At 52.3% G+C, this 13,840-nt stretch overlaps 1 protein-coding gene across 1 annotated transcript in view; it reads left to right on the top strand.

The window, feature by feature from the left end:
- Nos1 (nitric oxide synthase 1) overlaps positions 1-13,840 on the top strand; it is a 119,138-nt gene that overhangs the window by 98,089 nt on the left and 7,209 nt on the right. The window contains exons 22-28 of the mRNA XM_004636337.2: positions 960-1,153; positions 3,042-3,211; positions 7,576-7,786; positions 8,213-8,300; positions 9,106-9,227; positions 11,150-11,298; positions 12,986-13,180. Of these exons, the coding sequence (XP_004636394.2) occupies positions 960-1,153; positions 3,042-3,211; positions 7,576-7,786; positions 8,213-8,300; positions 9,106-9,227; positions 11,150-11,298; positions 12,986-13,180 (1,129 nt within the window). The remainder of the gene's footprint in view (positions 1-959; positions 1,154-3,041; positions 3,212-7,575; positions 7,787-8,212; positions 8,301-9,105; positions 9,228-11,149; positions 11,299-12,985; positions 13,181-13,840) is intronic.

Here is a 13,840-nt window from a genome sequence, read left to right as displayed (position 1 = left end):
GGGATTGGGTAAGGCGTAGGTAGTAGTACCTGTACTAAAGGACCTTCTGAGAATTTAGTTTTGAAGCCATTGAATATGAAACACAGAAATCAATGGAAGGGCATGGCCAGACCTGTGTTTCCCTCTAGATTTTCTTCTTGTGTCTCTCGGTGTTGTGATACTAGTGAACTGATGCGTAAGAGGAACCCAAGCTTCAGGTCAGGTCTTTCTCCCCTTACCATTGACAGTATGAGGACCAGGGCTACAAAATGGGATGGAATTCTCAGGAAAGATGGAATTTCACCAGGTGGCCTGTGGCTCCATCGGGGTGCTGGTCCCTGGGAGAATCCTAATGGGTACTGAGAACAGCCTCCCCAGCAGCTGATTTACCCCAGAAGCCTGAGATTCTTTCCTTCAACAAATACTTTTGGAGAACCTACTATGTGCCAGGCACTGTGCTAGGTACAAGGGATGTAGCAGTGGCTCAGCCAGCCACAGAATTCATGTTGTCCTGGTTGGGGACAGATTACATACCCCAGGAGGACTCGAGTGATACTGCAGGTCCGAGGGTGGGAGATGTAATGGAGAAGTGTAAGCAGAGGTAGTAGACAGAGTAGATATTTCTGAGGATGGGCCCTAGGGTGCTCCGATGTTTAGAGTTTGGGGAGATGAAGTGGAACCAGAGAAAGAGACCGGGCAGGAATAGCCATCAAGCTGCCTGGAAGGTGGGGCTTAGGTGGTGGTGTACAAGCGGGGAGATGAGAAAGAGGGGAGCAGTCGTATTGGGTGCCACTTCCCTGTCCAGGTGAGCCCAGGGATGCCACTGGACGTGCAGTGAGGACCCCGTGGGTGAGTGTGAGAGGAGGATGGGGTGCAGGCCCCCGGGAAAGTAGAAGAAGGGGATTACGACCGCCAAGCAGAGAAGAGGGGCAGAAGCTGGTGACTCTGGTCCCCCTTGTTCTCCGTGTCCCTCGCTGCAGCCGATCCACGATCTTTGTGCGTCTGCACACCAACGGAAACCAGGAGCTCCAGTATCAGCCCGGAGACCACCTGGGGGTCTTCCCTGGCAACCACGAAGACCTCGTGAATGCCCTCATCGAGCGGCTGGAGGACGCGCCCCCTACCAACCAGATGGTCAAGGTGGAGCTGCTGGAAGAGCGGAACACGGCTTTGGGTAATAAATACCCTGGGACCCTTCCCTTGCCTTCTCCAGGGAGGCCCAGAGGTGGTGTGGGTCATGGGAAGGGGAGACCCCGTCCTCTTCCTAGCCACCAATCCACAGAGAAGAGTGGCTTCTCTGTTCCCTCCAGCCTTGCAGACGCTCTTGACCTTTCTCATGGCTGACCAAGCAGACACCATGACACCAGGCATCTGGACAAAGGGATTTCTGCTGTGCTCGTCGCTAGACATTCATTTAGCTACCGTCCCCTTTGTCCTCCTCTCCATCACCCCATAAGAAAATTTGTGACACCCCACTGCCCCCCCAAGTAAATATCAGCTGAAGTCTGATCCTGACTCTTCTTAGAGCCTGGGCCTGATTCCTATTAGAGTGGGATCCTAACTCCAAGCCCATGCCAGCTGAGATCTGAGCCAGGCCCCCTTTAGAGTCAAAGGGACTTGCAGACTCAGTGGCCGCGGAGGGACTTGGCCCACATGTTTGACCTCGTTGGAGGACCTGTGAAGTGACCATCCTTGGCGTTCCCCATGAGGAGCCCTCAAAGGCAGATGGGTCTCAGGGCTCCACGTCACAGCTATAGGTGGGGCTCAGGGCTCTCACGTGGCAGCCCATAGCAGCACCCCAACTGCTGTCTTCACACAGGAGCTAAGGTGTGCAATCAGCAGAATGGAGGAGAAGCTCACAGGCAGAGCCCTCCTGAAAATCCCTCACAGGCTCACATCTCTCTTAGGAAATCCCACCTGGCTTCTCGTCCTCTGGGTTCCGGGAAGGAAATGCTTATGCTCAGGGGCCGCATGGGATGCACCCAGAGGAAAAGAAATCCTCACTCGGAATCCGTGGGAACAGGTCCCCAGGACTGCTGGAAGTCATGAAAATCCAGATGCCCAAGTCCACTGTTCAAATGGCATGTGCTATTTATTCCTAACCTATGCTCAGCCCCCTGCGTGCTTTAAAGCACTTCTGGGTTACTTAAGACACCCAGTACAATGCAATCTCTGTGCACAGTTATTATGCCGTGTGGTTTAGGAACTAATAAAAAGCAAAAAGGCCTATCCATGGCTAATACAGATGAAGCCCTCTTCACATACTTTCCATCCTTGGTGGAATTCACAGAATGCAGAAGCCAAAGGTATGGAGATGGACAGCTACAGTGCAGTACTCAGCAAGATCTGATACCAGGCTCCCCGACTCTGCCCCCTCACGCCCCCGAGCTGTGTGACCTCGGGCAAAGCCCTGGCCTTCTCTGTGCCTTGATATTTCTCAGGATAATGGTATTGCTCGCCACCTGGGATCGTTGTGAGGCTTAAATTAGTTAATAATACAAAGCGCTGAGAATGGTCCTTGGTGCATAGAAAGTGCTAGATGAGTCTCAGCTACATGAGCACCTTTTGCCAAGAGGTGAGAAGCAGACAATACAAGAGGACAGATACGGTCAGAACATGCTTCTGGTTATCACCCAGGACTCTCTCATACTGTTTTTCCCCTCTTTTACATTTTTGTTTTTATTTGGTTTGGTTGGTTCTCATGAGGTTTGGAATTGAATACAGGGTCGTTACACGGAGCTACATCCCTGGTCTTTTTTTGTTTTTTTGGAAACACAGCTGCCCTAATTCAGTAAGTTACCCAGACCTCAGTCTAGGCTCGAGCTTGAGATTCTCCTGCCTCAGCCTCCCAGGCATCACTTGGATTTGTATTTATTCTTTAGCTCCTTGTACTCATGAGGGGAGCTCAGGTTCCCCTGGACCCTACAGATGTGTGGAAGAGGGAAGCTCGCATGGCCTGGCCCGGGGCCGCGCTGCTCCTCCAGGGCATCCTCTGCTGCCGCAGCAGGCCAGGAGCAGACCCAAGGCCTTCTCTACATCCCTGTCCCCTTGTGCTTCCTCAGGCGTCATCAGTAACTGGAAGGACGAGCCCCGCCTCCCCCCCTGCACCATCTTCCAGGCCTTCAAGTACTACCTGGACATCACCACACCGCCCACGCCCCTGCAGCTGCAGCAGTTCGCCTCCCTGGCCACCAGTGAGAAGGAGAAGCAGCGCCTGCTCGTCCTCAGCAAGGTGGGTGCCCCGCCCCATATCGCCCATCCTCACTGGGTGCCTTGCACCTCCTGCTCACTGGCAAACTGTGGCACTGTTGTTCCAACATCTGTCCAGCAGAGGGCAGCTTGTACCGTTTTCTAACCTGCACGTGGTCACCGTGTTGGTTTCTCCGGTTTGCCTGGTCTTAACCGTCTAAAGCACATGGGCAGCCCCTCTGAACTGAGCCTACTCTGGCCACTGCAGAAGTTGCTACTCTCCGCCTCCACCTTTGCCCTTCTGAGCTCCCATGAGTTCCAGCTCAGCCCTTTCTTGGAAAAAAGAGAAGCAGCATCTCGTAGTGCTCTGGTGAAAGGAGCTGTAGGACGAACAGTGAGGCACAAGCGGCCTCTGGTGGTCAGGAAGGCAAGCAAGCTTATGCGACCCTTATGGCACAGAAATGTGGCTGTTCAGTAGGAACTCTCCCCAGAACCCCAGCTACTCCAGCTGCTGAGCGCGAAGCCAGCCTGAACAATGAGCCAGACCCTGTCTCCAAATTAGAAAAAATTTTCATGGCCAGGGTTGTAGCTCTATAGTAGAGTCCTTGCCTAGTATGTATGAGGCTTTGGGTGGGGATCGCACAGGGAAAGAGCAGGAAAAGGGGAAAGGGAACGGAGAGAAAGGAAGAAGGAAGGATCCTACCCAGGAGGCCTTCCCAGTGGGGTCTCCTTGCCAGTAAGCAAGCCCCTAGCAAAGGATGCTTAAGCCTCCGCCTGCCCTCCAGGAGAAGGGATTGAATGGTGGGCCATGAGCAGCAGGCTGGTTAGCAAGAGCATACTATTTAGAAATATGGAAATAAACACCAGAAGAAACAGAATTCTCAGTGGTTACCTCGGGAGAGCTAAAATCAGATGGCCCTGGTAGGGCAGGAGGCCACTGGTTTTCATCAGGCGCCTGGAAGGATTATTGATCTTTTACACTATGTGCATAATTGATTGTGATTTTAAACTTACAGTCCATGGCGAGGCGGTGCAGTGTCAAGGACCAAGGTAGCTCAGTGGTCTAAAGCGCCTGCTTAGACAAACTCAGGCTGGCCCAGGGGACTGCAGCTTGATCCCCAGCACCACATGCTGCATCAGCCCCACCCTCAGGGCGGGCTGAGCCGGCCAAAAAAGAAGGAAGGACCAGAGGTCATGCCCTTCGCACAGGATTATATGACATAGAAATTTATGTAATCATATGTGTGTGACCATTTCTTCTGAAAAGCACAAAGTCTCTTAAGATGGGATAAATGAGCAAGGATTTTTTTTATTTTGATGGAAAAGTGTGTTAAAGGAAACAGAAAAAAGAGTCAGAGAAGGCGGGAAGAATCACCAGATCTTTATTTATTTATTTTTTTTTCTGTATTTTAGGGAAGGGTCTGCAGGGTGTTCAGGGTCTCACTGCATAGATCAGACTTGTAGTGATCCTCCTGTTTACAGCCTCCCAAGAGCTGGGGTTACAGGCCTGTGCCACCACGCCCAGTCTCAATTGCCATCTCAGCACACCCTAGGGGTGGGGCCGGCATGGGGATCAAACCCCCAGCCCCTGCGCCTGCTTGCAGGCGCTTTAATCTGCAGAGCTATTTCTCTGGCCTTCCCAGATCTTAAAACAAGGCTAACACCAAGCGAAACAGAAGGAGGCCGGGTCAGAGCCACTCAGATTGCAATGCAATTTATGGAGGGAAAAACAAGGTTCTTGAAGCATCCTAGAAGCAAAGGCTTCCATCCCAGCAGTGAGCCTCTCTTGGGATCTTTCATTCTGTGATCAATTCCAGACTGTAAACAGCCCATTTGTCTTAGTTACTTTCTCATTGCTGGGAAAAATAAAATACCTGACACCCACAAGTTAAAAGGGAAAAGGTTTTAGCTCCCAGGTTGCAGAGGTTTCTGGTCTATGGTTGACCCACTCCAAGGCAGGGGAACACGACAGAGAAAAACAGCGGGAGAGAAACAGCCTGTGGCCCAGCAGGCAAGAAGCAGGGCCTTCCTTTCTCTTACCTTTTTTATTCCACCCAAGCTACAAGTCTATTGGTTGGTGCCACCTACACCCAGAGTGAGTCTCCCCTTCACTAAATCCATCATCCACACCCAGAACTATGTTAAACGAAGCAGTGGACTGAATCACATCCCCATGATCGACCACTTCCAAGAGCCCCACCTATGATCTCATGAGGCTTTGGTGGTGATGGGGGGGTATCCAGATAGAAGCCATAACACCCCAGAACCAGACCTGGCGTCAGCCCTGAGGACGGCTGTCAGCCTCAGGCAGGTGACAGGTCCAGCTCAGTGTCCACCTCAGATAGCCTCCGCTGGCGCTCTTGGCCAGATGTGCCGCAGCATCTGGAGCTCAGCCAGGCTTCAGGTACAGGCTGCACATTCACAGGACATACGCTTCCTATGCATTAGGCAAGGACAGTCTCCAGGACCACACTCCAGTGCGCCTTGCCACACACGCGTGTAATGCACTCTGCTTCCCCTCCCAGGAACTGAGCCTCTGGTGCCGACAATAAGGGACACCAGGGCATCTTCTGAGATGTAAGAAAAACAACTCCAGAGCCCCAGAGAGTTCCCATGTCCCCTGGTAACAGCTGGGCCTTGCTGCCAATACACCCCCAACACAGCCCTCTCCACGCTCTAACCTGTTTTTCCTGCAGTGTCAACTTATCACCTTGAACACACCCAAGGAAGCTGCCCCAGCCTCCTCCGCAACCCGCACGCTGCAGGTGTGCTTGCTGCAGCTGCCACGTCCTGTTGTGGGGCTGGAGTCACTAAGACGCGACCTCCACAGGGCCTCACTCTTGTCCTGCAGGGAGCCGTAAGGGTTAGGAGCAAAAGCTTTCATTCCAGACTGCCTGGGGCAGGGGTCAGCAGATGTTTTCCTGTACAAGGCCAGGTGATGAGCATCTCAGTGTGCAATCCCTTTGGTCTCAGTTCCAACAATTGAACTCCACCATGGCAGTTCGGCAGCATAGACAATACATCAGTAAGCAGGCATGACCCCGGGTCAACAAGGTCTTAGAGGACTCAGATATTTGAATTTCATTTCCTATTCTTGTCTCATAAAATATGGCTCTTTTGATTTTTTTTTTTTTTTTGCAAACCATTTAAAAAATGTAAAAACAATTTTTATCTCATGGTCCATACAGAACCAGGTAGGTGGCAAACCAGGAGCAGCTGCTAGCTAAAGTTTGCTACACACTCACTTAGATTCGGAGGCCAGCATCACCACTCCATAGCCACAAGACCTCTGCATCCTGCCATGTCCTCATCCACGAAATGGGCATAACAGTAATACCTGCTGTGGTCTGACTGTTTCACCTCTTCAATAAATTCACATGGGGCTGGGGAGATAGCTCAGTGGTCTAAGCGCCTGCCTGGCAAGCGCAAGGACCCAGGTTCAATCCCCGGCACTGTATGCCATGCCAGCCCTAGAACCCCGGGCATGCCATTCCAGCCACTGAAACTGGGCGTGGTGGTGTATGCCTGTAATCCCAGCTCTGGGGAGGCTGAGGCAGGAGGATCACTATGAGTCCAAGCTGCACAATGAGACCCTGTACCAAATAAATAAAGATTTAAATAAATTCATATGTTGAGACTAAGCCTACAAGGTGAGGGTATTGAGGTGGGGCTTACCAGGCAGGGTGGAACTTAGCAAGACCTGGCTTCAAGATGAAGTGTTAGGAACGGTTGGGGTATAGCAATAGCTCAGCGGTAGAGCCTGCGGACCTGGGTTTCATCTTTCATCCTGCACTGAAGAAGTAGAGAAGTTGGGCGGTGATTAGGTCAGGAATCTTTTGTCCTTGGGCATGGGGTTGGTGTCTTTATTAGGAGGACCAGAGGAGCTGGTTCACCTTTTTTTTAAGTACTGAGGATTTCACCCCAGCCTTCACACTGAGCTATACCCCTAGTCCTTCCTTTCTTATTTTGAGACAGAATTTCCCTAAATCACTAAATAGCCCAGGCTGGGCTCAAACTTGAGATCCTCCTGCCTCAGGCTCCAAGGGCGCTGGAATCACAGGGTGTGTCCCACCACGCCTCCTTTGGTTCACCCCTTCTACCTCGTGAGGACATGTAGTAAGTGCCATCTATGAAGAGTAGCCTTCCCCGGGCAGCAGATCCACTGGAACTTTCATTCCCATGGTCTGTCTTCCACATAATCCATTGTCCAGGTCAACCTGATAAAGGTATTTGGGGTTGGCAGCCCAAGTGAACCAAGGCACTATGGATTTCAGAATGTCCTCCAAAGATGCAAACCCTGAACGACACAGCTCCTCGAAAGTGGTACACAGTATGGCTCTTTATTTGCACCCACTGGAAATAGGCAGCAGCTAGCCTCATACTCTGCTCCATCCCTTTCTGCTGCAGGGGCTGCAGGAGTACGAGGAGTGGAAATGGGGCAAGAACCCCACAATGGTGGAGGTGCTGGAGGAGTTTCCGTCCATCCAGATGCCGGCCACCCTGCTGCTCACCCAGCTGTCCCTGCTGCAGCCTCGCTATTACTCCATCAGCTCCTCCCCGGACATGTACCCCGACGAGGTGCACCTCACTGTGGCCATCGTCTCCTATCATACCCGAGGTGGGCAGAGCGCAGGTCTGCATTCCCCTAGGGCCACAGCAGCTAGGCTCCCGGCCATGCCCTGGGGCAGCTCACCTGGCAGCGGTCCCAAGCTCTCACCTGTGCTGCCCCTCCTTGAAAAGCAATTGAAATGCATGGTGCCTACAGACTGCCACCAGGACCCTGTATGCGCACCCCCATATCTTGCCCAAGGCCATCTCAGTGGACAGTATTTGAATACAACCCACCTGCACCCAACAGAACCCTGGGCTAGTGCCCAGCCACCACCACCCCAGCTCTTGCACTTCCTCTCCCCCTTTGGAGGTCTTCCGAGATCATGAATTCCAAAGTGGGAGTGTAGTGCTAGCCTGAAATCTTCCTGCCCTGGAGGGTGGAGGAGGCGGGGGCAGCGGGCCAGCCAGACCACCCTGCTTCTTCCTCTGCTAGATGGAGAAGGACCAGTTCACCACGGCGTGTGCTCCTCCTGGCTCAACCGGATACAGGCTGACGAAGTGGTGCCCTGTTTTGTGAGAGGGTGAGTGGCAATGAAGAAAAGCTAAGGGCCAGGGAGATAGCTCAGTAGAATAAGCATTTACCTGGCAAGCGCAAGGGCCTGAGTTCAATCCCCAGTTCTGCAAAAAAAAGAAAGAAAGAAAGAAAGAAAGAAAGAAAGAAAGAAAGAAAGAAAGAAAACCAAGAGACCGTCTCAGATCTGCATGTTGGGGCCACAAGTTGGAGTGGGCGGGGAGGAGCCCAAAGGGCTGCAGGGAGTTGACTGGGTCAGAGAAAGTGCAGACCGACACCCTGCATTATTCCAAGATGTTAGGGAAATAGGGTGATGAGGTTGAGTGGCACAGCAAAGCCAAGTCTACGTGACAAATACTCCTCAAGGCTATGGATGTGGTACAAGCCAGGCTCCAGTGGGCACCACTCTCAGTCTGTGTGGTATTTGCAGACTAGTTGGAATTCTACCCAGCTTCTTCTGGGCATCCTCAGTCTGTCCCCAGTTTCATTCAGCTGCCCCCATCCACTGAAACATTCCCTTCCCCTTTCCTTGTTAATAAGCAGACCCAAATACAGACCCCTGTCGGGCACCTGCTTTGCCAATCAAAAGCATCTGCACCTGAGCCCTGGCCACGGCTCACCATTGTTCCTTAGCCACTGAGAGTGGAATCTTCACCATATGGCCCACACAGCTTTGGCATTGAACTTCCTGGGGGCCCATAAATACAGAATCCTGGGCTCAGACTTCTGCCTCGCTGCCTGATCTGCCCTGGGCTCTGCTGTTTGGAATCAGATCTGAGTTCAGCAAGACTTCTGACTCTCTCTTCCTTGTCCAGCGCACCCAGCTTCCGCCTACCCCAAAACCCCCAGGTCCCCTGCATCCTGATTGGTCCGGGCACCGGCATCGCCCCCTTCCGAAGCTTCTGGCAGCAACGGCAGTTTGACATCCAGCATAAAGGTGGGTAGGTGATATATCTCTTTTGCTTCCCTGCCTAGGATGGACAGAGATACTGTCCTGACCCAACCCACGGGAGAAGTTCATGGTATCTTCCCAATGGCCCTTCCAGACCCTCCACACGGGGTCCTGCGATCCTGCAGTCCCCTTTCTTTGACAGTCAGAGGAGGCTGCTGCTAAAATCAACAGACTTAAATGGGGCAGGTGTGAGTCCTTATCGAATAGCTGTGCTTGTTCACTGACCCCTAGACGGCCTCTCGAGAGCAGGCTTGCTGCGTAGGGGCCGCAACCATTCATCTGCAGGAGGAGCAGAGGGAGAGAACCCGCCGTGAGAGGCATCATCGGATGAGATTTAACGTGCTCACCACACGGCTGCAATTCATGTCTCCTGGCCAAGCAGCTCTGAGTTGAATCCAGCCACCCCCCACCGGTGACACACACATGACTGTCCCATTGCCAGCCAATGATTGGTACAGCAGATAAAAATACATATTATATACACCAGCAGTGGGGTCCTTGTAAGATATCCATGATAAATTTTAGAGAATTAATTACGATAAACTATTAATTTAATAAACTTAAATTTGTTATTTCAGTATTTTTTAATCGGTATGGCTAGTGTTCATTCATGTTTTTACTTGGGTGGTAATTATTCAGATTCAAGCAGCTAACTAGATTCCACCCATTTGTAGACTTTTTATTAAGTTTATTAGTCAAAAGATCAATAAAAGCGACTAGATCCTTTGGCCCCACCAGTGGCACAGCCATCCAGTGGAGCAGTCGTGTATGTGTCACAGTGGCTCAGGCTGGCAACTAAGGAGTACCCTCCGCCAACAGAGGTGCCGGGACTGTGACAACATACAGAACAGAAAAAGAACTCAAATAAAAAGAGAATTCTTTCCCACGGCACTGGGGGTGCGGCAGAACAGATGAGATTTGCAAAAAGCTCACCAGAGGCCAGACCCAGTTCTCCCACTTCACTTCCCACCGTAATCTCGTGAGGCAGGCGCCGTCACCACCATCAGCCCTTGGGACCCGTGCGTCCCAATCTGCAGAGTCGCCCAAGTGCTGATTCAATATACTAGAAGAAAAGCTTCCATCTATATTGAACACGTGACAGCTTCTATGTGGTGCTGGTTCTGATGACTGAGCACAGGGCCTCACGCATGCTAGGCAAGCTGTGCGTGACTGAGCTACGTGCCCAGATCCCTTTCTTTAATCAGTATTTTTACTTTGAAAACAGGTCTCACCAAGTTTCCCTGGCTGGCCTTGAACTTGTGTCTTCCTGCCTTGGCCTCCCCAGTAGCTAGGATTATGTGTGCATGTACCGCTATGCCTGACTTTTTTCTGTTATTATTCCCCTAAACAATGTAGTATAAGAACTGTTTCTGTGGTGTTGGTTGTTGTAATTATGTGTTTTAAGGCGTGCGGGAGGATACGCATACGTTCCGTGCAATTACTGTACCATTTTATAGAAGGAACTTAAACACCCACAGATTTTGGTATCCAAGAAGGGGTAAATACAGAGGGACGACTGTGTTTCTATTTTGCACTTGGAGAAACTGAGGCATAAAAGGCTAAACTGGGCACCGTCACATACAGCTGGAATTGGGACCCAGGAGGTCTGGCCCAAGTCTGGGCTGTCATGTTGCCTGGTACTGGGGGCTGCTAAGCAGTATGGGGCCCACAGGAACGGTAGACACCCAGAGAGGGGAGTGTGTCGAGGCCTGAACACACCAAGCCACCTTCTGCTCTGTGTGTGTGTGTGTGTGTGTGTGTACCCACACGTCTGCCTGCCCCAGTGCTCCTCAGCCTGGGTCTACACAGCACATCTCAAGGTCCCAGCTCCCCACCCTGGCATCTCCACCCACCCCCACATGGGCTCCAAAGCCCTCCTCAGTGACACGTGGCCTTCTGGTTCCCAGGAATCAGTCCCTGCCCCATGGTCCTGGTCTTCGGGTGCCGGCAATCCAAGATAGATCACATCTACAGGGAGGAGACCCTACAGGCCAAGAACAAGGGCGTCTTCAGAGAGCTGTACACAGCCTACTCCCGGGAGCCGGACAAACCAAAGGTGAGCCCTGCACACTCGTGTGAACGCATTCTAGGAGCAGACTCGGGACTCTGCCCCGACTTGGCCCTTTCTGGGTTACCCTGAGTACTTCAGAAAGCCTGGAAAGGGATCTATTTGTAGTAGGTTTCCCCTCATAGCAGATGGAAAGGAGACAGACAGGAAGAGAGAGAGGCAGAAAGAGAAACACTCAAAGAGAAAGAGAAAGGAAGCACCTGGAACAGATCTGACCTCCAGCAGTACACCCCCCAGGAACCTACTTCTTCCAGTGGGGCTCTGCCAGAGACTCATCACTCAGCCAGGAACTCATCAGTGGATTAATCCAGTCATGACATGAACATGGCTGCACTGGAGTCTGGCCCTCAGTCCACAGGTCTCTGGGGACCTCTTCCTATCTCCGCCACAGCACTCTTGAAAGGCTTTAGCACTCCATGACCTGACTGCTGGTTAGTAGCAGCCTAGAGCCTGGGAAGGGGTAAAGGGAATGAACTCTTCGCAAATGTCCGCTTTCCACCTACAGTGACAAGGAAGCTCTGGGACTGAGCCAGGCCTGGTGGGACAAGCCTGTCATCCTAGCAGTGTAGGAGGCTGAGGCAAGAGGGTTACAAGTTCAAGCCCAGCCTGAACACCTTAGCAAGGTCCTGTCTCAATTTTAAGAAGAGAGAGACAGGGATGTAGCTTGACACAAAGACTCTGGGTTCAATCCCTAGCGCCACAAAAAAAAATAAAATAGAATAGAATAATTTATTTCACAGCCCTAAGAGGCAGTACCCAAGGGCTGGCTAGATAGCCCAGTGGACTAAAGCAACTGCTTAGGCAAGCTGAGATGGTGATTGAGACTGGGTGTGGTGGCATGCACCTGTAATCCCAGTGCTTGGGAGGCTGAAAACAGGAGGATCCCTGGAGTCTGATCTACATAGTGAGACCCTATAAACCCTATAATAAATACATTTTTTTAAAAAGAGGCAGTACCCACCAGAATGGACATGGGACATGGGACATGGGACTGGTGATGGTTCTATTGGATTTTGGGTGGTCCGAGTGATTAGTCCTGGGGAAAGGGCCAGAGCACCAGAGGGGGGGTGGCACTCAGTGGCTCTAGACAGCAGTTGACAGCTGGAACCCAGCTGGCACCAGCCTATGTCCATATTATTAGCCAGTGTCAAGTATTCAGATCTTATTAGCTGAATGTGGCAAAGCCTGGAGCTGGGAGATCCTGCACAAGTTGAAAACACCCCAGCAGCAGTAGAAATTGCCCTGGTACACCCCACACACACCCTGTGCGCATGCTCTGAGCTTACTGTAGCTGGCCTGGGCTTCTCTAGCACTGCAGCCTGGGGGCCTGCTGGTGCCCAGCCACCCCCGGAAGTGTACAGAGTCCACGCCCCATGTGTGCCCATTGGCCACTGCTGGGAGGAGCAAGCAGATCACAGCCCCCCCCTTTGGATGCCTTGACTGGGGATGCCTCTGGGGAGCATGGGTCTTTATGCTCCAGTCAACCAAAGTGGAGAGCATCTCCTCCCCACGCTGTTCAACAGCACCCCCACCTTGCCAGCCTCACACTTCCGGCCCCTCACTCCCTCCTTCCCTGCAGCCACCTGCCCACACACCCTTGGGTCCCCCCATCCTTTCTGGGGGGCACATAAGCTGCCCTGGGAGCCTCACACAGCTGGTCTCCTGCCCCCTGCAGAAGTACGTGCAGGACGTCCTACAAGAGCAGCTGGCCGAGGCCGTGTACCGAGCCCTCAAAGAGCAAGGGGGCCACATCTATGTCTGCGGGGATGTCACCATGGCCGCCGACGTCCTCAAGGCCATCCAGCGCATCATGGCACAGCAGGGGAGACTCTCGGAGGAGGACGCCGGCGTGTTCATCAGCAGGCTGAGGGTGAGTGGCGGCAGGCTGGCTCCCCGGCTCCCCGGCTCCCCTCCTGGCACCCAGCTTCCTGTCTCCTCTTACTCCACCAGTCAACGATTAGGGAAGCCGTGGGGATGTCCCTGCTCCCCATCTCGCATGTATGCCCAGGGCAGAGGATAGAGGTAGTCCTGACTGGGTAGGACTGGGTAGAGAGAAAGAAGGGCAGGAAGACAGGCTAAGTACCGAATATGGCTGGGAGCTATAATGCCTCAAAATAACAAGGGACCTCTGGGTGACACAACCCTTCCTGATGCAGAACCAACCTGTCCAGTTGTACGGGTTGTGCGTGATACAAAAAGCTCTGTCCAAGGGGAACAAGCAGGGTCTGAAAGCCACCTCATGCTGCTGTCACCAATCCACACACTGGAGTGGAACTGCGTGTACTGTTGTGGAAGAGCCTTTTTCTAATGCACCTAAAGGCTGTCATAGAGGTGACCAATAGCTCAGCCAGTAAGTCATAATCATATGACCAGCTGGTCCAATGGGAGCAAAGCTCCCAGGATGCCCCATGCCCCCTCCTACCCCACCCGTCCTGCTGCTGCTCTTCTTCTTCTTCTTCCTTCTGCTTTTCTTCTTCTTCTTCTTCTTCTTCTTCTTCTTCTTCTTCTTCTTCTTCTTCTTCTTCTTCTC

This window comes from Octodon degus, unplaced genomic scaffold, assembly GCF_000260255.1.
Source record: "Octodon degus isolate 3935 unplaced genomic scaffold, OctDeg1.0 scaffold00079, whole genome shotgun sequence".
NCBI lineage: Eukaryota > Metazoa > Chordata > Mammalia > Rodentia > Octodontidae > Octodon > Octodon degus.
This window is presented reverse-complemented; position numbering and strand designations above follow the sequence as displayed.